Source organism: Pseudopodoces humilis, chromosome 5 (genome assembly GCF_049639895.1).
Source record: "Pseudopodoces humilis isolate 2021_Gansu_Grassland_sample_001 chromosome 5, ASM4963989v1, whole genome shotgun sequence".
Classification (NCBI taxonomy): domain Eukaryota; kingdom Metazoa; phylum Chordata; class Aves; order Passeriformes; family Paridae; genus Pseudopodoces; species Pseudopodoces humilis.
The window spans coordinates 49,508,252-49,534,471 of NC_142204.1; the positions used below are offsets into that span (position 1 = coordinate 49,508,252).

A 26,220-nucleotide genomic window follows, 5' to 3' on the forward strand; every position below is an offset into this window, starting at 1 on the left:
CTGTGATGGAAGTGACATTAACCAGCTGTGTTGAGAAGCAGGTAGAGATTCTGTGAGTCTGCCTTTCTTACAGAGCACTGTCATTGCCTGCAGCTGCAACCATGGGAAAGAAAGGACCAAGGGAAAAACACAGTGCGTGTCCTGGACTTGAGTCAGCTTGCTGGCCTGGTACCCTAAAGCCAGTAGCTTTGTAGCTACTAAGTGCAACCCACAAATTATAGCAATAAACCCCTGCAAACTTCTTGCTGATAAAAGCACCCAGAACAGTGTGAATTTTTGTTGTTATGCAGCCACTACATCATAATGTATGGCCAGTGAAATCCATTGTGTTAGAGGATTTTTCAATAAAGTTGCTAGTTTTATTAACATAATGAGCTAATACTGAGGACTTTTCCTCCTGGTGGTTAAATGTTTTCACACTGATTAACATTAAAAAATACAGAAATGCAGCTGCCTGGATTTCTTTATTAATTATACTCTGATTGATAATGCATAATAATTTTCATTCTCATAGAGGAAGGCAGGGGGTCTTTTCGAACTTCTATTCAAATTTTATTTCTTAAAAAAACCCCTCTTAACCAGAGCTTTAGGTCTCAGTGAGCCATGTACAGGTAAGTACAGCTTAAGGTCCTTTTCAATGTCTTCAACTTGAAATATTGTATGGTCCCATTGCAAATAATGTTTGCAAGACCATGCCTCATTAATACACTTATTTTTTGCTCACCATTTTTTCTAGGTACCTTTGAAATCAGATGCTGAGACATAAGTCTTTTCACATGTTTATTTACATATATGCAATGTTCCCTCAGGCACCAGTAGGTGTTACAGTAGACATTAAATTCCCATTGAAATGGTCATTGTACATTGATGGGGAATGTTGGATTCAGGCCATAAACAGATCTCTTTTCCACAGGGTAACCTGTGTAAAAGATAGATCATTTCACCATTGTTTCATTGCACAGAAATTAATGGAAAACTGAGTTAGTTTGTAATGTGGTTTGCAGCAAGAAAAGGCTTGAAAGGTGTCTTATAAGCATGTTTCATGTTAAACTTCAGCTCCATATTGATGCTGTAGAAAGTCTATCAATGAAAAGATTTGGTGCTTCGTAAATTATATTCATTTAAACTTATAAGAGGTGTGAAAATTAATGTCGTTTCTATTTTTTCTGTTCAGGGCAGTGTACAAAGATGCTGATTTGTACCTTCTGGATTCTCCTTTTGGACACTTAGATATTTTTACAGAAAAAGAGATATTTGAAAGGTATTGTATGTTTTGACAGATTGTATTTAGGAATCTCACCAAGCAGCACAAAGTAAAATTAAGGGTTTTTAATTGCCGTACAAAAATACTGAAGTGATCAAAATTATACCTGTTGGGCTGTTCATTTTAGGGTTTCTCAAGGTATTATGTTGTAGTATTATGTATATATTTTGAGTATTTTGTGTTAGTGGTAGGACAGTGCACTGAGTGGGGAGAAAACCTGGTCCAGGTGTACGCGTTACTGCTCCCTCTCGCATCTCAACATATTGAGCCTGCTGTAATCTCATACCCGCAGTGTGTGTGGCTTTATATCTGACATGTCTTTGTATCAAAAAGCTTTTCACTTTAAAACAATTAACTGCTTTGTAAGTGTAATTTTTGTTTTACAAAAAGCTATATTTTGACCTGTTTTTCTAATCACTGAATGTTGAATCACTTGAAACTGCCTTCTGAAGATTGGCAGCAGGTTCGCCGAAGTCAGAGACTCTTTGCTTGTCCTTTTGATGAAAACAATAAGGACACACACTACCATCCATGAGCTTTTCAGCCACTGTAATTTTTAAGTTTTGAAACTGGAGTAATACTCTTAAGCCTCAGATCATCAGATCTGAGTAATCCTAAAATGAAAATAAATACTTAATTATGAACTTTGTGGATTGACCTGGAAATTATTAAATCTTACCCTTTTTTTTGGTTCCTGTGATAAAGCACTCACCCTTTACACATCTCCGCTTTACCTCCTCCTTTGTAGTTTGAGGGAGCAACCAAGATTGCTCATACTGGGAGCAGAGCAGGTAAAAGCAAATTGAAAGTGAAAGGGATAAAATAATCATTTAATTGTGAGAAGAAAAAAGTCTAAATGTTCACACTTCCATCTTTTACAGCTGTGTGTGCAAGTTGATGGCGAACAAAACTAGGATCTTGGTTACTTCAAAATTGGAACACTTAAAGATTGCCGACAAGATATTAATCTTACATGAAGGGAGCTGCTATTTTTATGGAACATTTTCTGAACTTCAGGGTCAACGGCCGGACTTCAGCTCAGAGCTGATGGGATTTGATTCTTTTGATCAGTTCAGTGCAGAGAGAAGAAATTCAATCCTTACTGAGACTCTCCGACGATTTTCCATTGAAGGAGAAGGTATGGGATCACGCAATGAAATAAAGAAGCAATCTTTTAAGCAGAAATCAGATTTTAATGACAAAAGGAAGAATTCCATAATTATTAACCCCCTTAATGCAAATAGGAAGTTCTCAGTAGTGCCGAAGAACGGGATGCAGGTCAATGGGATAGAGGATGGCCACAATGACGTGCCAGAGAGGAGGCTCTCGCTGGTACCTGACTTGGAGCAGGCGGACGTGGCTCTGCTGCGGACCGGCATGCTCAAGGCTGACCATCTGCTGCAAGGGCGGAGGAGGCAGTCAGTGCTGAACCTGATGACAAGCACCTCTGCCAACTACGGACCCAACTTTTCCAAAAAGGGAAGTACAACATTTCGGAAAATGTCTATGGTGCCTCAGACAAACCTGTCTTCTGAGATAGATATCTACACCAGGCGTGTGTCTCGAGACAGTGTCCTGGACATAACTGACGAAATCAGTGAAGAGGATTTGAAGGTGTGTGTTGATTTGAATTCATCTTGGGTTTGGTTATGGTGGTGGTTTAGTGTAATATACTCACCTGTTTTTCTATTTGACTATTTCCTTCCTAATGTAGCATTTCTCTGTGGAGTATGTTTTTTGAATGCCTCTGAAAATTTTTAAACTCAAGTATTATCTTGAAATCATCGAAATCCTCACAAATTTATTTTGCTTTATTTTCTGTTCATTTTTGAGTGCTATCTGTGGGGAGTTTCAATACAGAATTTACATCTCCTGCACTTTACCTTTCAGATTACTTATGATAAAATAGAATTTGAAACTATTACTTGGAAAAACATCGTTTTAAAGCATTTATGTAAAATTCACCTTTGAAACATTAAGGCTCATAGGAAAAATAAAATGCATTTGAAGTACTAGCAGTTTTTAAAACTGGAATTTGATCAAATTTGATAAATTTGTCAGGCTGCTCTTCTCAGGACAGGAAAATTTTCTGGGGAAGTTTCTTAACCAGAAACAGATGTCCAAGGAAAATTTAAATTCATAATTTGCTGAAGCATTCCCATTTTTTCATTTGAGCTCAACAGATATAAAAAGCTCAAAGTGCTTTACAAATTTACTCTAAAATCACAATAATTCTCCATTGAAAGAAAATAGCTGTTGATTAATAGTTTTAGAATCTGGTAATGCTGGACAAATCTCAGCTTCTGTCATTGTTATCTGAAAATTTCAAATAATCTCTTGATTGTATTTTCATAGCAAAGGTGACTCAACCAGTCAGTACCTTCCTCTGTAGCCATTATCAGCCAATTTAATGCTTCAGCTCAATTATTTGCCGTGAGTTATATAGCATTCTTGTGTCAGAAATGCTCATACAGAGATATTATTAGCATTCTTACTCTTATTTTACTGATTTTTTGACAGGAGTGCTTCAGTGATGATACTGAAAGCATGGGTACTGTGACTACATGGAATACCTATTTCAGATACGTTACTATCCACAAAAACTTGATTTTTGTTCTGATTTTATGTGTGACTGTCTTCTTAGTTGAGGTAAGAATATCTGTGCTTGGTGTCATGTTGCAACAAATTATGTTTGTTCAAACTGTTCTTTGTGAAAATGTATAAAGCATCAAGACAAGCTCTTGCATGTATCGCTTATTGACAGCTACTGCCAAATAAAATTACAGTGACTTTTCTACTGTTTAGATGAGCATTTCTTCACTTCAAGTTAGTGGTTAGTGCGGAGTAGCATTATCCAGGTTATTTTCTGCTATGTGGTACCATAAATAAGAATTATTGCCCTATGCAAGTCTCTTGTTCACAGGTGAATAATCTTCCATTTTTCATTAAAAATTATCTTTGCAGCGCCTTGGGGACTTAACAACAATAATTGCCATATTTTTTTTTTTTTATGAGCACATACAATAATTCTGGAAAATTGCTTTGAAAAATGAGTTACTAGGTTTGCTCCTGGTGAAAGAAGAGTGGTGAGTAAGGCACAGTGCTGAATGCCTGTGTTGCAGTTAAAGACGGAAGGGGTGTTCCTGCAGCATGCAGAGAAGACATTTTCCAAGGATGGTGTAAAACACTGGAACAAGTACTGAAGAACATCTGTCTGTTTGTGGACATTTGACTGCTTTTCATACACCAGAAATTGCCTGCTTTTTTGTCTTGTCTCTGAATTTAGGAAAGACTTTTAGCATATAGAACCTCTTAATGTTCTCTTCCATAGTAAATATCCTAAGCCAGGTATTTTCCAAAGGGAAGGAACATGTTTCATAGTGGGAAATCAATGAATTCGTATGTCGACTTATTTGACATACGGTGCCAATTTCTCTTGGTGTTTTTCAACATGAACTTAATGAAGAGAAGAATCCATTAGGAATATAGGACTGGTTTCTGGCAGATTACCAACAAAGGGTTTTTAGCAGTTTTGCAGTGAGATTCAAACACTGAATATCATCATAGCTGGAGAAAGATGTGACTGATGGTATTCTAAATTTACAGTAATGTTATATTGCAGGTGATATAAGTTAGTTCTCTTGGGCCAGAAATAAATCCTGGAGCTTAAATCTAGTTTAAACCAAGTCCAGAAGCAAGAGAGTATTTAGATGCATTTCTCTTCTTGTCATGTAAGTTTTATTTTAATGGTAGTGGAAAATGGCTATGTAAACAACAGCAAAGCTGAACATGGGTTCTAGAGGCAAAGGAAATTTTAATTTTAAGGTATATCAGATTTATCCCTATATAGTCAACATATATTTCTAATGCTGATTACAAATTTTTGCTTTTATTTTAGACTAAACCTTTTTTAAACAGTTCAGAAGCCTCATTTTCTAATTGAAAAAAAACCCCACTTTTGAGAAAGTATGCTTCCATACAATTTAATCTTTCCAGTGTGACTATTGTTGAAGTAAAAGCCTCTTGGTAGATGAATGGGCTGGAAGATATCCAACTGCAGCCCAGTCTTGAGTAAACCTCTGAAATGCCATGCCAAGTATTTATGTGTCCTGTGCTAACAGTTTGTACCCTTGCAACCTGAGACAATGAAGAGAGACTAGTGATGAACATCCAAGTAAATTGAAAGTGGTGTTTTTACACCCTTCAGATCTGGGTGGGACTACTGCGGAAATTCTGGAGATGCCAAAGTGAGTCCACACAGGTCACCATAAATAGGACCAAAAATGCCTATTTCCTGGGTTTGCAAGGTTTATGTTGTGTAGCTTAATTAACCAGCTCCAAAGTGTCTCATGGATATAATACCCAAAGACTAGGGCTACTGAACTGCAGGAAGAGCAGTTTTAGAAGGAAACACAGAGAAAGGAATATTCTGTGACAATATTACCATCATCTTCATGGCTAAAAAAATTCCTCTGTTGTGAAGAGTCAAGATGAGAACAGAATTCTGTTGGAAGATTTAAAAACATTATTGTGAAAGAAGACTGATTCTTACAAATACTTAAATTCAGGACCACAGCTAATCTTGAGTTATTTACTGTAAGACCTGCAAAAGTTAGTGGCTCCCAAAAAGAAGACTTCAGTTATGTGTTGAGGTATTGCCACAATACATTTCTATACCAGTGGCATAAAAATATATGTGAAGAAAATGTAAAAACTGTTTCAACCCTTAGAAAAATGATAGGAACAGAGCAAACTAAAATGTGATAGACTGTATGAAGATCTCCAGTGTCTTGATGGACAGACAAGAATATATTACAGAATAAATTCTTGCTGAACGCTGAACCGTCTCACAATAAAAAGGGTTTAATTTTACATTTAAAAAATATTGCGATAGATTATGTAGAAAATTATGTAAAACTAAGCAGCAAAGATATATCAGTCAAATGAATATAACAAATGTAGATATCAGCTAGCAAGGACAACAATGCAAAAATAATTATGTTAAAGGTTTGACATTCTTATTTGAATAGATGCCTTTGAAGATACCGAGAGACTCTTCTAGGGTCATTAAAAATACTAATCTTTAAAACTTAAAATCTGTTAAGGCATACAGTTATCAGTAGGAAGGCATTAGCAAGCCTTTGTTAATAATATGGTAAAAAAACAATACAAGAATATTTAGGCACTTGAGAGCATGATTGTAATACAAGTCTAAATGTAGCTTTCCTGGTGGGATGCACTAAATTGTTTCCGTGGAGAGAGAAGCAGATATTACAAGATTTTTGCTTCAAGTAAGTTTGACTTCCACCCATTTGTTATGCTCCCTCTAAAAACAGGTATAAAGTCAATGAAAAAAGATGGGAGAGAAAAATTACATAAAGTGATAAGACAAGATCTGACTCAGTTTTCTTTGGTCACAGGTAGCTGCTTCTCTTGGTGGGGTATGGTTTCTTCAGAAGTAAGTATTGGTGATAATTTATTGAGAAACTGGGGTATACCTTTTATTATTTTTTCTGTAAATAATGAATAAATTCAGCCAGAATTCTATCTGGATAGTCACTATCTTATAGTCAACGAAACGGTTCATAGATGGATGACCTAATAAATACTTTGTGTAGGTGGTATCTGCTACTTCTGTAAGTGCTGGCAGTTGAATGGTTTATGCCTTATTATTGAGTATGCAACAGCGTACACAAGATTTTCCTGGGTCAGCTCACTCTAGGGATGCATGGACCTGATTATCTTCAATATACTGTGATTCAGAGGTGCAGGGGAAGACTTGCATAGGAACATTTTAAGAGAGCAGTTTCTGTAAGAAACTTTTTTCCCATTTGTAAAATTTCCTCTGCTCATCTATGAGGAATTCCCAGTAGTTATAGGCTCAGGAGTTGAAGGTTAAAACATACTGAGCAGTGGAAAAGCCAGTGGCTTTTCCTGGGTTAATGCTTTTAATCCTTGTTTTTGTCCTGCAGCAATGAGTCTGTATGTTTGAGTACAGAAGCATATAGTGATGTAGGTCTGACTGGAGCTGGAGTGATTTATGATTTCTGTCTACATTAAGTCACTCAGGTTTTGATTTTTATAGTATACCTGAAGAATTTTACTTTCATAGGAATTCAGTTTTTTCAAGACTTAAACTATTTTTTCTGTTTAAAAGAATTGGGTGTATTTTCCTGGATTAAGTTAGGTTTGTCAGTGATTAAATAAGCAGTAGGTTTGCAAGAGACTACGAGAGCAATTAATAATTTATATTTCATACATACATAAAAATATTTTTAAAATTACTGGAAATATCTATAACTAACCATTAGCATAGTTTTAAAACAAATGGACACTGGAGTACTGTTTGGTTTAGTTTAGTAAATAAAAGAGGAAAAGCACACAGTTTCCAGTAATGCCTTTATTTTTAATTTCCATCACACAGGACAGCTTTGAAGGCAAATTCAACACAGTCAGAAAACAGCACCTCTGACAAACCTCCTGTGATTGTCACTGACACTAGCAGCTACTACATCATTTACATCTATGTAGGTGTGGCAGATACCCTGCTTGCTATGGGAATCTTCAGAGGTTTGCCCCTTGTGCATACACTTATAACAGTGTCTAAAACTCTTCATCAAAAGATGGTGCATGCAGTTCTTCATGCACCTATGTCAACCTTCAACTCTTGGAAAGCAGGTAAATGAGATGGGAAGTGATTGACTCATCTATGCATTTAATTTCAAGTGAATGGTTTTCATTCTGTTAAAGGACAGTGTTGCCTTCCATTTACATTTTCAGTCAAGTGGAATGTTAGAAGTTTGCCACATAAGGTAATTTGTGAATCCTTTAATGAAACTTGATTGCACTTAAGTGTGACATATTTCAGTTGTCAATTCTGATTCTGAAATATCACCCTGTAAGAAAGAAAATTGGAGAAAATAAACTGTTAACTGTTCTAGGCAATAAAAGTAGAATAACTTCTAAAGAATAGACTTTGTCAGAAGCTGCAATAGAAAAGATATTGTCAGCTATGTGGTGAGTGACAAGGAATCAGATGTGGATGATAAATAGTGCTTTTTTTATGAATAGTCCTACTAAAATGGCATAAAACATCAGTTAATGTGAATGATGGTATGCATATTCAAATTTAGGAGTTGATATAAAGCTCATTATGTAACTGGTGCAACAATTTCCATCTCCCATTGTACATGAAATTCCTATCTTGTATGCTTCTTACTGATAAGTACTAGATTACAGGAGACGCTGCTAAATGATGATACAACAATGGGCTTCTCCTTCATTTTCCCTTATCTTCTTAACTTTGTTGTTACATGATGTTTAATACAGTAATTCTACTCAGAAATTAAGAAACAGGTTACAAACCCATGCAAATGCTGATGTGCAAATTACCTGTGTATCACAGGGCCTACTGAACAAGGGGTACTGATCTTATGCTTTGTGCCTCTGTTTCTTCCCCTTTTAATTTTTTTGGGTTTTTTTAAATTATATTTTCCTGGCTTTTTTTTCCCAAGAGCTGAAACAGAAGTTGTGTAGCCAAATTTCTCCAGGGGGACAGAAACTGTAGCTCCACTAAACTGTAATGGAATTGCTTGTCGTTGAGAAGATCTTGTATTTAATATTATGTATTCAGAAAAAGTTGTACTTTTTGTTAAAGTAATAAATGTGGGATTTGGGGGGTAGTAAAATGTTAGACTTATTTTTTTCTTAATCCACAGGTGGTATGCTTAACAGATTTTCAAAAGATACAGCAGTACTGGATGACTTACTGCCTCTTACAGTATTTGACTTCATTCAGGTTTGTAGAAAAAAATTTAACTGTAACTTTTTCTGTCTTATAGCAATATGATATTTCATCTGTACATCTTGCAAAAGAAATCATATTATTTTTTTCAATCTTTGTATCTACATAGCTGCTTATCCTGTAGGTCAACTTTGTTGCTTCATTTTTGAGTACTTGTCTCTATGTGTACTTACCTCCACTGTTTATGCAAATCACTCTTACTACTCAGGCTCAGAAATATTTTTGCCCTGCAGACCCCTACAGGACAAGTATCCCTGCTGCTGCCCAGATTCAACTGTAAGTCATAAAGGGCATTCCTAATTCTTTCTGTTATCATGGCTCAAGTTTAATGGTTTTTAATGCTATTCTTTGATTGCATCCAGTCACTTTCATCACTTCCCCTCCTTAAGCTCTTCTGTTCCCAGTTTGCTACCATCACCCTTAGTTTCTCTTCTGTTGAATATATTCTTGACTTTTCTGTTCCTTTATTGTCCATGGAAATGCCAGCTTTTCCTTATATTGAACTGGTTCCCAGAACATTTTAAAAACAGAAGCAAATCTTCCCTGGTGCTCCTGCTCCTCTCTGCATTATTATTATATAGGTGATATATTATTATTATATAGGTGATATACAGGCCCAACTTAATCAACCCAAACACTCTCCATCTATGAGTTTGCCTGCTTTATGGTCCCTACCAACACGATGATCTGATAAAGACAGAGTTTCTTTCCCTATATCTTTGTGAGTAATTGATAACTTTGATAACTCATGGCTTCAGAAGGGCAACTTGACATGAAGAGGACTTTATTTCATGTCCTGGTGATGCCATGAGGACTTGCTGAATGAGTAAACTTGGGCATTGGGTCTCTCTGAATCAACAGTATAATCTTCAGTGTGACTTTCTGATACAACCATTTTGTTTCTGATATTTTGGATCTACCATGGGGATGTTATTCCAGAAGCATGCTAATTAGTCTGTCTCTACATTTCAAACTTTCTACAAGAAACTGACTAGTTTTTTATGTTTTCAAGAAGAAGGAAAATCCCAATATTTGGCTTTTCTATTCTGATGCCTTTCAGAGGTTTAGCTATACCCTGTTGTCCCATAGATTCACCTCTCTCTCCTCAGTCTCAACTGCAGAGGCTTCTAGACATGCATCATAAGCTGCCTTGTCTTTCCAGGTTCTTCTGCTGAAGAACATTGAACCTAGCCACTGTCTTGAATAACTTTAACAGTCATTCCTTCACAATCAATTTTTTCTGGTCCTCTATAGATTCAGACTTCCATGGACTCTGCTAATTAACAAAGTCAGATTACTCTGAAAGATACAGAGAAATTATAAATAGGACTTTTTCTTTCTGATGGTTGTTGAAGAGTCACAGAATGTGGAGGGGATGTGTGGACCTAGGACCTGGAACCCCTCCAACCCCTCTGTTCAAAGCAAGTTCAACCAGAGGAGGTTGCTCAAGGCTGAGCTGGGTTTTGGATATCTCCAAGTTCTCTGAGTAATGTGTTCCAATGTATGACCTTCCCCATGCTAGAAGTGCTTTTTCTTATGTTTAGATGGAATTTTGTGCATTTCAGCTTGTGCCCATTACCTCTTATCTTCCCAGCCATTGAAAAGAATTTGGCTCGAGCACATATGGTCCATAAGAAATACCTACTAGTATTTATATAAACAGAATATATTTTTAATTATATAAATAATAACAAACTGCATATACAGAAACTTTTATAATTTATATTAGTATAATAAATACCAGTAGATAGTTATATAAAGTGATGAGATCCCCCTAAGCCTTCTCTTAAGGCTAAACCCAGTTCTATCAACCAGTTCTCGTTTCCTGGAGATCCTCCATGTGAGATGCTGCTGGCACATACTGTTTGTCCCTAAGGTTTAATATAGTCTCACTCAAAAGTTCATAGTGAACTCACTGAACATTTATGCCTGTGATCATGACTGTTTTCCCCTATATGTTAAGCTCCTGTTGGTTAAGCAAACTGGCTGTTGCAGTCACTGCCACCCTGAACACTCGCTGAGTTGCTTTCTCCACTATCACCTGCATTTTCCCAACTGGGAAACAGTGGAACATGTCTCCCCATCTGGCCTCTGTCCCAGGGCTGAAAGCTCAGCATCTGGGCCACTGAAATGGGCTGCAGGAGCTCTCTACTGCCATTTCTCAACTATATGCCAATACAGTTGGCTTGTGGTTTAGATTTTTGTTTCTGCCTTTTTAGAGAAAACATAATCTTCTGTCTGACTTTAGGCTTACTTTGGAGTTTATGAGATAACACAGATTTTCATATTCAACTTTTTAGTGAAATAACTGTGGGACCAGCAGTTAGGACAATATGACATCATGATGACCTTTACAAAATTTGAGTAAATGACAGAAATGGGAATTATAACAGTCACTGAGTGACTAATCTCAAGTAATGTGAGAACTGTATAACTTGGCTTAATATCACTTGAATAGCTCATTTGCTTCTTAACAATTAGAGGGAGATACAAGTGTTACTAATTTCTGCAGTTTGAAGTAATGAGTAAACACAAATCCATTCTTGCGTTGCTGCAGACCAGTGCTAAACAGCCTGCACAAGCGTAACCCACACGTATCACTGCCCTTTAAGAGAAGTGAGGAAAATAATGGAAGAACTCATAGGATCATAAAATTGTTTGAGCAGGAAGGGACATTAAAGATCATCCAGTTCCAACCCCCCTGCACAGGCAAGGACACTTTCCATGAGATCAGGTTTCTCAGAGCCCCTTTCAACCTGGCCTTGAACATTTCCAGGAGCGGGCATCCACAGCTTCTCTGGGCAACCTGTTCCAATGCCTCACCACCCTCACAGTAAAGAATTTCTTCCTAATATCTAATCTAAACCTGCTCTATTTCAGTTCAAAGTCGTTCCTCCTTTAGCTAGTTCAGCTGTAATGAAATTTTTTTTTCCATATGTGATGCTGATACTGCGTTTCTCAGAATTCTGATGAAAAATAAAAAGTGGTAGGAAACTTAGAATGTGCTTACCTGTTCATGAAAGACCTCTAACTTGGAATTTAAATCCTTCCTTGAGTTTATTTGAACATAGTAGCAAAAGCACCCACTACAGGTTTCTTCTTAATGTGAAATTAGTTTTGCTTTCCATCTGTTTCTTTGCTGACTGGTCATTTGCAGTGATGTTTCAATGAAATGTTCATAATTTTGTCCAAATTGTCCATTTGCAGTTGGTTTATGCTGGTAAGTTTGCAGCTTGAAGCAGTTGTTTAGTGTTAGAAGTAATACCCTCATACAAAGAAGAACTTTGCTATTCTATGTACACTGGTATACTTGATTTTCTTTAGATTTAGACATGAGACAGAAACAGTCTACCTGCTTAAGTCTCCTACAGGGTAAAGATCAAGGCCAGATTTAGCTAAATCTGTCTGGAGCTATTGAGGATGAGGTCTTAAAATGGTAATAGTCTCCAGTGGGTTAAAATAGATTAACTCTGTGAAACAATTTTGTTCCTTTTATCATCTGACACCTTTAAACACCTTTTTGTTTCTCCTGAAACTGCTAATTTGTCATACCACAAGTTCTTGTACAACTTATTTCCTGTGTTCTGATCAGGACAAGCAGTAGTGTTAGTTTCATATATGAGTTACAGTCCCTTGAGCTAGCAAAGAAGGACAACTTTTCACTTTTTCTGATCCTCAGCAAGACTGCTTTGCCCGGAATCTGCAGGAGGAGACTGTCACTCAGCTCCTGTCAGTCTTGTACACCTAGTCCAGACAAGACAGGGACAACAGCAGTAGGTTTGGTAGGTGGCTGCAGATATTGCAAGTGTCGTTCTTACAATTTTAAGTGGAGAGTGAGTGCCTAGCTGCTATTGTTTTTGTGTGGCTTCATATTTTAGAAGCCTGCAATACTGATTGTACTAGGGAAAACATTTCTTCCATCTATTAAAAAAAAGATGGCAGATTATTGCAACAGGTTATGGATCTGGTCCAAGTTATTCATTATCTTTTCATGGAGGTTTGTTCTCAGCTGCAAATCTTCTTAGGTTAGCTTTTCATGTTTGTAGAAACAGCACATAGTTGCCATAGGAAGGAGATTCATCACCAATCTCTAGTCTATAAAATGACAAGTTTGCTATATCAATAGTATTTTTCTTTCATTCTACAGTTAATACTGATTGTGATTGGCGCTATAACAGTAGTCTCAATATTAGAGCCCTACATCTTCCTGGCATCAGTGCCTGTGATAGCAGCCTTTATTCTGTTAAGGGCATACTTCCTCCACACTTCTCAACAGCTGAAACAACTGGAATCTGAAGGTAGGAGCAGAAAAAATTGGTAGACTTTTAAATCCACAACAAATCAATTGAGAAGTGATTCACCCTTTCTCCTCATTTTTGCCTCTGCTCTTGCAAGATGACATTGTCTTTGGGAGCAGAACGCATATCTCCTTAAAGCCAGGGCTGTTCTGACCCAGCCAATACTGAGTGCTCTGCTGCCAAAGAGCAATAAAAAGGCCTTTAAAATATGGGCTTTACCACCACTGCAGCTGAAAACAAATAAAGTCTTGACATACAGTTTTCTTGAGAGTAAATGTAACTTGCAAAATTGTGGTCAGACTTGGTACGTACCCTTTGAGTTTTCTTCTTTGTAAGAAAAATTTTCAATGGATATATCTTGATCACAAAGAGCTCTTATTTCTGAATAAGTTATTTGATTAAATTTCCTTCCTCTCCCCCCCATTAAGAGACTAAAATGTTCTAAGTAAAATTGAAAACCTCATTTGGAAGTGTGAATTTGCGGACCATGTACTGCTGTGTGGCTTTGCAGCAAACTGGCAGAGCGTCAGCAAATCAGTCCTGAATCTTAAACAGTGGTGATCCTCTTCCCTTTTACTAAAGTGTAATTCTGGAGCTCCTCAGATCTAAATTTAAATTTCTTTGATGTTCACAGGGATCCAGCACTGGCTTACCACTTTTTATGTAATGCAAGACCTGCTTAAAATTACCATGTCAGTGCAGTTGAATCTGGAGCATTAAAGTATTCTGCCTATGCTAAGAAAGCTTCATATAATGGAGTTATCAAAACTGTAGGAATTAATTTTGGCTGGAGAGGAACAGACTTTCTCTTGTGGCATCCTACAGAGGGCCAGGATCTTCCCCAAGTAGATATGAGACAAGTAGTTATGTGATAACTATGAAGAATTATTGTGATCCCTTCCTGCCAATACACTGAGTGCAATTTCAACCCATTCTTGCAAAGACTGTTGTTGTATATCCATTGTTAGGATTTCTTCAGTCATGTACTTTGACAACATGTGTAAATTACACACTGGCAGTAGTTACGCTGCTATGAGGTAGAGCGTGGGGGGCTGTTTGCATTGTATCAAAGGCATTTGCTCATGCATGTTTATGTTGTTCTAATTTAAACACTTTACAGCTCGGAGTCCAATTTTCACCCATCTTGTCACAAGCCTAAAAGGGCTGTGGACACTGAGAGCCTTTGGGCGGCAGCCGTATTTTGAGACCTTGTTTCACAAAGCTCTGAACCTACACACGGCAAACTGGTTCCTCTACCTGTCAACACTGCGCTGGTTCCAGATGAGGATAGAAATTATTTTTGTTGTCTTTTTTGTTGCTGTGGCATTTATCTCTATCATAACTACAGGTATGGTAACTCTACCCCAAAAATGAAATGGAAGTGTGCTGCTTCTTTTTAACAGCTCAGCTTTAAAAAATTCAGAAAGAAATAAACTGTTGCGGAATTTAGCATACATTGGAGTCATTGATTTAAGTATGTCATAACAGTAAACACAATTCAATTAAAATATAAATAACACCATTATTACCAGCAGTCTGATATTGTAGAGGACTCATTAAAGGGATTCATCAGAAAATTATAAATAAAGGGACAAAAACTTTAATTTTCTTGATAGCAAATTGCTGTAAAATTATCTCATGAGTTTGAAACTGCATTACTGTTCTGAGAAACTTGGATGTTGATCACACCTGTGCAGCTCAAAGGTTTTTAGTAAATAGAAGTTAATGTTCCTCTCACTTGCAAATGGGTAAGGCATGAAAAGTTTTAATATCCTTTTAATTAGGAGAAATTTTCATCTAGTTATTTAATTCCCAACCCACTGACCCATTTTTCTATGTGAAATTTTGCAAATTCTATTCAAAATCCCCTGAAAAATGACTCGCCACTCCCAGTAAACACAATATATGAATGAAAATCACACTATATCTTACTTGTACTTGAAGTGGTGCCCATGACTTCCCAGGTGCAGCCAGCCTCAAACAAGCAAAAATTAGGAGTGTGATTTCCCAAAAATATTAATAATTAATTTCAGTGGAAAAATTCAGCTAGAGATTACTTCAAATACAGTTTTTTATTCACTGTGCTTTTGTTATGTTTGGACATGGTTCTACCTCTCCGAATTTTCCTCTAACTTTGTGTGCAGGATCTATCTGTATGCAGTTTCAGTACTATGGTTGCTGATTAACAAGAGTTTGATGATTTTATGGAGGAGATTTTTAAACCTAAAAATACTCAAATTTCTCTCAGCCGCACTTTAGTGTTAAAAAGGAGTTAAATAAGAGCTTGCAATTTATCAAATATTGTATAGTTTATGAAATGCTATCCTCTGTTTTCTGTAGAAGGAGCTCTAGCTCTCCTTACCAAAGAAGACACCACACATACTTTGGTATGAAAATAGGCACTTACTTTTGTTACTAAGGAGATTTCTAGTTCCCCTTCAATTCGTGGGAAACAATGTTCTCTGCTGCCCTTCTCATTTCTCACTGTGTGTCCTTAGTAGTTGGGGTTTTTTAGGAAAATACTTTCTTGTGTTAGCTGTCCTGGATGTTTTACTGGAGAAAAGGAGTTAGAAACACTTTTAAAAAATATTAAAATTTTTCATCTTTCTCCATTACAATCCTTACTGTTATAATAGGCCCTCGGAGCAACACTAAATTTCTTTTCTTAATCTATCAGTTTTCATGAGGAATATGTTGCTTTTATGGTTACTTTTATATTTACTTATATAATGAGATGTCTATTAAAAAAAAGGAGGAGGTTTATTGAAGAAAACTATATAAAGAATGGAGAAATCATAGAAAGGCATTTGCCTTAAATTCTCAATTTCATTTAACACATGGTGAGGTTAAAAATCAACAGTGTGGTATATTAAATGCTTATATTGTATTGTATGAAGTCATAAAGGAAAATCCCTGGGAAATCCTGTTGTTACAGCTGACAATTAAAGCTAAAAAATTTACACCTGCATCTTTGTGAAACACTAGGGAGAACATCCTCTATTTGTCAAAGAAATGAAAATGTAAACCATTTTGAATTTTAAAGTTGTTAGCTGTGTGTAGTGTTTTAGTTAGATAAGAGTAATTTCACAGATCCACGTGTGTTGGAAAAAGGAAAGTCAAATCAAGATTGCAGAGACCTGATTCTCTTTACAGGTTAAGTACCAAGATTTAATTTTTTCTTCTGACAAGCAAGATTAGGGTTTCTAGTCAGGTGTTTAACTATGATTTAGCTCTTAGTCCTTTGTATGATTAACAAACCCATGTTTTCTCCATGAAATGAAAGAGGAGAGAGTATGAATATGCATTTTAAGATATACATGCTAATTTTATGTTTTCTAATGGCTTTTTATTTACATAGAAATGGAACGTGTTTTTCTCTCCACAGGTGATGGACCGGGTACAGCTGGAATTATTCTTACTTTAGCTATGAACATCATGGGAACCTTGCAGTGGGCAGTAAACTCAAGCATAGATGTTGATAGTTTGGTAAGCAAAAATGCACAGTGCTGTGCTTTCTTTTGAGGAATTGTCTTGTTGATTATGGTTGTGCAGTGAATTCTCTTCAGAGAATTACACAGGTGTGTCAGAAAAGTTTCCTTCATACCTTTGATAGCAAACTGCTGGTTTTGGGATGTCAAAAACTGAGTTTTTCCATGATCAGAAGTTTTTCTGGCCTGGAATAGGAAACAGCAAATACTTGCATTTGAGGATTCAGATTGCAGATGTAGCAGTGATAGGAAAATCTTGAAAAGGCTTGGGGTTATTTTGTTATGATTATATTTCCTGTATTTATATATATAATATTCCTTCCTTGGTCTACTTAGCTTTGCATAGCACATCACAATAGATATTTTTGAGTTCCTTTTACCTATTATCAGTAGTGATTTAAAAATCTGTCCTTGACTTTCCTGGCAGTCTTTTTCTGGTTTTATGTAAAATACCCTCAAATTGCAGTCATACATAATTTTAATAGGTAAGACTGGCTTTAGAGTATTTCACAAGGTCAGCTTCTCATCACCTATTTGTTGAGATATGTGAAGCAGACAGGAAACTCATAAAAGAATATGTTTGTTCTTACACTTTTCATCATACATTAGCTTAGATGCATGAACTTCACTCATTCTAGGATCTTAGACAGAATTTGTGTAACAAAATACTGCAGTCTTATATACCAAAAAAAAATCTGAGAAAAAAGATCTCACACATCCTGTTTTACCTGCTCTGAACCCTAAATTAGCTTCTCAAGCCAACTGTTTCAGTATTGGAAAACAAAAAAAAAATTACAGAAAATTCCAGAGTCCCTTAAATCCTGACTAATTGAAATTAATTGTCATATTAAAAATACATAATTGGGGCAGATGGTGACAGTGAAGCAATATTTACAAGTCTAACATTATTTTTTTTTAAAAAAAGATTTTATTCAACTAGATGCATCCTGAGGGAAAGGATTAAGAGCCTCAGAACAAGGAATTAACCACTTAGAGCATCTAATCTCTTGTTTGCACATGTGACTGCTGGTAGTTGAGAAAGCTGATGACCATTCAGCAGTGTTTCCTATCCACCAAACATTTTATGCTAGCTCCTACTTTGCTTTGTTATGAACAGCCTGTCTTAAAGGGCAAGCACTTTGTGAAAGGGCTTCATTGCCTTCTTCAACTGCAAGACCTGCTGAACAGTAAAATGAAGTAAAATGTGATGTTGGTAAATCACATAATTTTTAGGGTTGGGAGGGACCTTTGGAGATCCTCTTGTCTAACTCCCCTGACGAAGCAGGGTCACCTAGAGCACACAGGAACTCCCCACAGGTGGGGTTTCAATGTTTCCAGAGAGAGAGAGACTCTACAATCTCTCTGGGTAGCCTGTTCAGTGCTCTGTCATCCTCAATGTGAAAAGTTCTTACGCTGAGGTGAAACTTTTAATGTTTTAGTCTATAGCCATTGTTTCTCGTTCTGTCACTGGGCACCGCTGAGAAGAGCCTGGTACCATCCGAAACCCGCTTTGAGCTCTTTATATGCATTAATGTCATCCCCTGTCAGTGCTCTCTAAACTGAACAGGCCCAGCTGCTGCAGCCTCTCCTCATAAAAGAGATGCTCTGGACCCCAAATGATCTCTGTGATCATTTGGGGTCCTCCACTGAACCCTGTCTTTGTCTTTCTTGTTCTGAGGAGCCCAGAACTCAACACAGCGTTCCAGATGTCGCCTCACTAGGGCCGAGCAGAGGGGCAGGATCGTCTCCCTTGACCTGCTGGCCATACCCTTCCCGAGGCACTCCAGGTCACCACTGGTCCTGCTGGCCTCAAGGACACATTGCCAGCTCATAGTCAATTTGTCATCCACCAAAACTCCCTGGTCCTCCTCTGCAAAGCTGTTCTCTAGTAGGTCAGCCCCCCAAAACAAAAACAGCAACAGCCATGTTCCTTCACTTGGCTCTCATTTGTGAACTCCATCCCCTGTAAGGCAGAATGTAATCACTTTAAGTATGAAAATCTGTATACAAATCATGTGTGCATATTACATGGCTTAATACAAACTGAAGGTGTTTCACAAGAGCAACAGAAAGTCTTACTGTAGGATTCAGAGGGTGCTGGACACAATAGTGCTTTAATAAAGAAGCACTTCCCTTTTCTAAAAGTACAGCCATGTTAAAATGTCACCTGTTAGTGGCAACAAGAAAGTAACTCCCTTTCCCTTGGAAAGGAAGTCTCAAGTTGCTCTAGACATTTCTGAGTACTTTTGCCTTGTGTTAAGACAAAGGACTGTGCTGGAGCAATGGTTATGTTATGTTATACGTTATATTATATTATTGATGGCCTTTTAAGGTCCATCAGGTTACAGTGGATCCTCTGGACATCTTTTAGCAGTGGATAACTGTCCACCCTCATTACATGAATTTTTAGACTTCCCAGATGAGAAGTTAATAAATATTGCTGGCCGGATGGTTGTCTTGACATTCAAAAGCTGTTCCTGTGCACAAGCAGATGAAAAGAGCTTAATGGTGTCAAGATAATAAAAATGCTTCATTGGGTGATACAGATATATTTATCATTTCCTACTTTGTAGTCTCTGCATTTAGCACTTCCCTCTTCAAAATACTTTACAATTATTTGGCTAAAGATGTTTTGCAAATGGTTGCCTGACTTAGTAGTCTATTTAGTTATACTCTATTTTTCTCTCTAGAGGTAGTTTGAAGCTCCCCACAGGACCAGATTGACTAGAATTGGCACATCTCCCCATGTCTCCAGTTACAGATACACACACACTGCTCTAGTTGACATCACTCTTGCCTTTCCTTGAGCAGCTGTGATATCTGTGTTTACAAGCCTGCAGACAAGCATGTCCGAGTGAATAGCACATTTGTAGGTAGCAGTCTTTAGTTGTCATATAAGCTGGAGTTTTCTGTAAGTGGTTGAAAGCCATGTCCAAAGGAGTAGCTGGCCAAACAGATGGGTAGGTGGCAAATTTGACTTTATTCCACACAATCTCCTTCATGAGCTTTCCATGACCCTGGCACACAGACTGAAGAATCATAGAGTTCCTAGGTTGGTTTTTATTTCTACATACACAGATATTGTCTTTGAAACAATTTTTGTTGAACAGGTTTGACTTTAAATTAAAAATCCCTATTGTCTCTTAATACCCCACAGTGGTAATGGTAATGGTTTTGGCATTTCATTCTCTACAGCCCTGATACTTTGTCTGCTCTGCCTTTATTTAAAAACAAACAAAAAACCCAAACAATCCCCAAACCCTCTTTTCCCCCTCAGAAACACACATGGTCACTCCAACAGCTATCTGTTGCTTCATTTAAAGCTAGGAATTAGGCTAGATTTATTGTTTCAATTTGATAATTTCTGCTAATATCCTTTCAGCTGGTTTTCAGTCTTTTTATACTTCTAGGCAGTCTTGTAGTGTCCCAAATTGTTTTTTCCCCCTTCATAAGGAAATAGAAAATATTTTTTTCAGTAAGTGCTGCTTTCACAGATAAGCATTAGCTAGTCCCAGTGGACTATTTAAATGCTTTCTAACCTCTTCTTTCACTGATGTATATCCTGCAGTAGCAATGCTTTAATGGTGAAGGACAGTTCCTTTTTTCAGGGAAAGAGACAATGCCATGCTTTTACTGTTGCCAAGATTACTTATATAAGGAGATATAAAAAGACTCCCCCAAAGAGATATTAAAACCCCACTTGCTAAACGTCACAGTGCCCAACCCTGTACATCAGGGATGCTGAAGAATTAAAGCAATACAGGGTAGGGAAAAAGACTAAATTTGAAAATACAGCTGTGAAAAATAATGGTGCTTTTAGAGATGATTTTTTATGCTTTTATATTCCCATACCTTTAACCTCCTTTAACCTGTTCAATTGATTTTTTTTTTTAAATCTAGGATATGATCTTATTATTGTTTTTACTACTCTTGGTAGAAAAGCTGAGAACACTGTTAATTTCCAAAGTTTAAATTTAAGTAAATACTTGACTGTAAAATCTGCATCAGAATGGCTGTCCTCAAAGTGGAGTTTTGGTCTTCTGGAAGGAAACATAATGAAGAAAAAATCTTTAGAACATTCTCTTTTCTGCCTGCCTACACAGCAGTGTGATAAAGAGAAAAAAATCAGTAAAAGTTTTAAATGAACCAAGTATTTAATTTTTGCAATTCAGAAGAGAAGTGTACATCCTATAAGTGCACCCAATATGTAACAGCAGATGATGTGGAACCTTGGTAGAACCATATGCTCTGCCTACCGAGCCAGCTTTGGCTCAATGACTTAATGCACAGGATTTTTTACAACATGAACTATTGGACCAATCCCCCACAGGATCTCCCAGCTGCACTTTCCAAGCAGTGTGTTTGTGAGGAGGTGATGTCTGGCAACACAACCATTGAATACTGTGTGTGTCTGGTCTGAAGAGAGTGCCTGCTCTCTTTTTAGCAGAAGATAACACAGAGCCTGATTAAATTAACTCTATTATCTTACTTGTAAAAGAATTACTTCTTCCACCTTCTGGAAATATGAATTATATAATTATGTTATGAATTCTCCTTCAAAGTTAAGAGTTTAAGTGATATTAATGAGAAAATAAATTAAAGAATTTGCAGTGCTACTAAAATTTCAGCAAAATACAATTAGGCAAGGCTAAAAATAGTGTACTATGCTATAGACTTAGGGATGAAAATAGTAAATATACTCCTTTATTCAAAAGCACTAGTTAAAGAACATGAATATAGCTGGCACAGTGCTGATGGGAAAAATGGATAAGGAACTTGCTGTCACCTATCCTATACCTGTCATTATGGATGACAGAACATTTCTACCTGTGAAAGGAAGAATGGATATTTTTGTAAAATGTTCCTGACATGCTACATTCTGCCCAGATTTAAATCATAGTTCAAGCCATAGAACAAGGAATTCAGAATTGATTTTAAAATTATTATACTGTCTAAAATATGTGCATACATAACTGATGAGTCTGTCAGGGGAGCTAGGACATTGAGATTAAATTTTCTTTTATATAGAAAGGCTGTTCATCCAGCTGGCTTCACAGCAGACATTAGTGTGTTGTGGTCTGGCCTCTTGGGCAGTTACAGGGAATCTCTGCCTGTACAAACATTCACAGCTCTTGATGAAGCCAAGACCTTGAAGAAAGACCTTTGTTTCTAAAATGGCAATGTTTCTATAAAGCTAATAATTATGAAAACAAAGGTACTATCAAATACCAATCAAAATAACTGCATGGTGCTCATTGTGGGATTTACTATTGACAGTCAGATGGGGAGAGAACTATCAGCCTGATCTGAGGTCCTGTTTGTGACATCAAAAAGAGCTGGCATATATACATGGACATGATGACGACCTTGCTTTTCTGTCTTGCACAGTGGTTGAGATGGAAATAAGAATTGATAAGCTTGTGTGTTAGCATGCTTTTTAGAACTTCTGTCACAATTGTGTTTCAAGATGCTGAGATATAAGCTATCATCCCAGTATTCCCTTGCATTTACTTCCACATAGAAAATCTATCCAACAGTATTTCAGTCAGGATTGAGGTGCAAAAATGAATTGCACCTAATACATGAAGTAGAAGCACTTTTCAGAAAGAATATAAAAGCAGTTAAACAAAGATGTACAAAGGGTTTTCCATGATAGCACTAAACAGAAATATATTTCTGAAAATACAGATTAGAGAACAAATGATGTTTTCAAGAACAAGTTTTGTAAAGCAAGGAATCTAATTAATTAATTAGTTGGACTGGGGCACTTAAGTACCTGAATGTAAAGGGAAGTCACGTCTTCTACAAGTAAGGAGCTGAAACCTATTTCTTGAACAGGAGGAAAATAGGACATTTTGAAGGCTCTAGGACTGCCAGCATGAACTACATTCTCTGACAGTATGTTAGGAATTACAGCATCTACAGAATGGATTTTAATGTTAACCTAAACCAGCTATGTGTTGGAGGAAAAGAAGCAGATAGAGAAGCTTGACAAAATCAAAGTTAGGCTTGCAAATGGCTCAAAAGCTGGATAAATACTTGATCCTAATTTTCACTGAAAAGGCAGTGTTTAATCTGTGGAATTAAAAGTGGAGCAGAAGGTAGAAATGGGATTTATAATATCTGAGGTGGGAATTACATGGAAACCAGCTAGAATCCTGGTTTCCCTAAATTGTACAGTTTGTGGAGGGACACATACCTGTGACCCCCTGTGAGTCAGTCCATCTAAAATCAGAACCTTCAGCTAGGGGTGATTTGGTTCTCCAGCTGGACATTTCACTTACACCTGTGAAACCAGACTACAGCAATGCCATCCATACCAGGTAGAGCAGACCTCACACCCAAGTGTTCAGGAAGAACTGGCTGAGAGGCTGGAAATCATAAAATGGCCACTTCAAATAAATAAAACAAGCTGGCAGTGGTGGTGACACGTGACAAAATAACAACTGTCAATTTTTGTTGAGAAGGAGAAACGAGAAGTCATTGATACCACCACCAGTTTGTTAGTGTGGTAGCACTGTCTTTAGAAACTATTTTCTATAACTAAAAATGTGATGCATACAGGTTGGAGTTACTTAGATTTACTGACATTAGGGTTGCATCACTGTATCCTCAGAACTCTGTCTGATGATTTATTTTCCAGAAAATAGTAATGTAATAGATCTCATTTACCTTCAGGAAAGGACTGTGGCTCTGTTTCAGGAATTAAATAAATGAAGGATATCAGGATTATTACAAGAACTATAAAGTGTTAATGAGTTAGTCAGAAAGGAAATGGCATTAAGCTGTATTATGTATTAACCTGTAGGGAGGCTACTCAACAAAGATTAGATTGCTGACTGAGCTAATTTTAATCTTTTTAAAATGCTCTCAACAGAATAAAAAAGTTGTTGAAGAAATCTGCCAATGGCACAAAGCTGAAAGGCAGTGTTGGCATAATGGATCCTGGGAGTTTAAATGTATTAGGTGACCTCAAATGGCAGGTATTAAATAGATTCCACTAACGAAAGTGCAAAGTCTTGGATTTAGAGACGACTAAGAATAACCTCAGTGGTAAGTGAGGATCTTGGTTAGAAATGACTAAAATGGAGGAAAGCTTGGCTGAACACCCCTCAGTCAAAGGCTGACTATAAGATGTGACTGTGAAAAAAATAGTGTATGATCCTAGGATGTGTTAATGCTGATATTCCTAATATAGAACAGGGAATTAGCAATGCATTTGTATAATGTCCTGGTAAAACATCATCCAAAATGCTGTGTACATTCTGGTCAGACAGGAAAGCTTGTTTTGAACTGGGGAGTTTGGAGAAGGAGAATATGGATTAAGAAAGAGGCTTAAACCTGGATTTTCTTTAGTCCTGGAGAACAAAGGGTGATCGGATCTAAGGTGTCCCTCCATGAATGAATGGGGAAAGCAGCTAGTAAAAGGAGTTCTTTAGAATTTAAAATTAATAGAGTTATAACAGCAAAGTTGTCCATAAAGCAGAAAATGTTTTCTGGCCACCTGAGCAGTGAAGCTGTAGTGAAGGAAATGAATTATTTATTGACCCTTGATCCATTAAAAAAAATAAGATCAAGAGGCTCCTTTCTAACCCCATGTTCCTTTGAAACTGCACTAAGACTGCTACTAGCAACTTCTGTCTGATGTTCATGAACTACAGGACTTTATTATTTTACCTAATATATATAATTACTGGTCCAAAATTCACTATTTCACCAAAACCCACTATCATGGAACTTCCTACTAATTTTTTTTTTTTAATTATAATTTCTCATAAATGCTCAACTGTTACTGTTTAATGATTATTCTTTTTTTACTTTATGCTACTGTTTTCCATTTTTCAAATCCCATGCAGTCTACTGATCTTTGGTGATCAGTCATTATTCAAAGAACTTCAGGTTTTGGGCAATCCCATACCTTCCTGAAGAGTTTAAGTGACCCATGTTGTTTTTATGATTATTCTTTGTCTTCCTAGATACAAGTCATCACTTTTCAAAACTGAATTTTTAAGATAAAAAGAGCTACTATTGTCCATTTAAAAAGGAATCAAGAATCGCATGTTGGACCAATGTCAGAAGTACAAGTGCAATGGAATCTAGAGCTCTAGAGGAGAAGTAGCCTGCCTTTGAAGATTATATCATAGTATAGGTGTCTTGGTTTAAGACAATTTAAAAAGGTGGACACTTTAAATTTAGTTACCTCCCTTAGTTTCAACCAATCTCTTTCCACCAATAAGGAATGAGTAAGTAGATTTAAGTGAAAAAATAACAGTGAAAAATAACAAGTGAAACAGCAACAGGAAGAAAAAACCCCCAGTAAATAAGCACTAGCCTCTGCCTTTAGAAATGCTGCCGGGAGCAAGGGGGACTTGGCTTGGGTGCCTTGACCTTTTCAAGGGACTGGCATCTCCCAAGTGCCCTGTAATTCCAGTTCCAGCCACACTAGGTCTTAAAGAGGCATTAAGAGTTTTTGGATACAGATAAGTATGGAACACAATAAAGTTGTGGGTTACTCATGACAGTAGTTTACACAGAAAAAAGATTCAAGTGCTGTCTAGGAATTGGGAATTATTTTATTTCATTTGTGTTGTTAGTTTAGTATGAATTACAATTAGAATATTGCTTGTTTTGATTTGTAGATGCGGTCCGTCGGACGAATATTTAAATTCATTGACATGCCAACAGAAGACACAAAAAGCATTAAGCCGCAGAAGAATAATCAGTTTTCAGATGCCCTTGTAATTGAAAACAGGCATGTGAAGGAAGAGAAGAACTGGCCATCTGGGGGCCAAATGACTGTGAAAGACCTTACAGCCAAATACGGTGAAGGAGGAGCTGCTGTACTAGAAAACATTTCCTTTTCAATAAGTTCAGGGCAGAGGGTAAGACACTGTTTTGTTGTGCTTTTTCTAACTTCTATTAAGCTTAAGCAGAGAATTGTCACAAACCTATTCAATGACTTAAAGGGATTTTGAGTCTGGTAAGGTTTTCTAAATGAAATTGTTGCAAGACAAAATATCTTCTAAACTAACTGAAGAACAGAAATTACTTTTGATAAAATACACATGCAACAGTTTTCTAAGCTGTGTTCTGTGGAGAGGGAAGGTTGCTGGTGAATGCAGGTGCTGGGGGCAGCCTGACCCGGTGGGGCAGGGCACAGAAGAATACTGGCTGCCGTGCCAAGGGTAATGCACCGCTGGCTCCGGCAGCCGGAGGGTGGAGGTGCCGTCTCACCCATTCCATGAGGGCTCTACGCCACCCTGAATTATTACAGACCGTAAACAGCTCCATTCTTTAGAGGACTGACAAACCTCTGATTAATCTTTTTGCGTGTTTGGGGTTGTGTTTAAGAAAGGGCTTTAGTTT

The 26,220-nt window shown here is 37.1% G+C and overlaps 1 protein-coding gene across 1 annotated transcript in view; it reads left to right on the forward strand.

Annotated features, from left to right (window-relative positions):
- CFTR (CF transmembrane conductance regulator) overlaps positions 1-26,220 on the forward strand; it is an 86,494-nt gene that overhangs the window by 45,925 nt on the left and 14,349 nt on the right. Inside the window, exons 13-22 of the mRNA XM_005519242.3 lie at positions 1,175-1,261; positions 2,146-2,878; positions 3,785-3,913; positions 6,685-6,722; positions 7,689-7,942; positions 8,983-9,062; positions 13,216-13,366; positions 14,487-14,714; positions 16,752-16,852; positions 25,494-25,736. Of these exons, the coding sequence (XP_005519299.1) occupies positions 1,175-1,261; positions 2,146-2,878; positions 3,785-3,913; positions 6,685-6,722; positions 7,689-7,942; positions 8,983-9,062; positions 13,216-13,366; positions 14,487-14,714; positions 16,752-16,852; positions 25,494-25,736 (2,044 nt within the window). The remainder of the gene's footprint in view (positions 1-1,174; positions 1,262-2,145; positions 2,879-3,784; positions 3,914-6,684; positions 6,723-7,688; positions 7,943-8,982; positions 9,063-13,215; positions 13,367-14,486; positions 14,715-16,751; positions 16,853-25,493; positions 25,737-26,220) is intronic.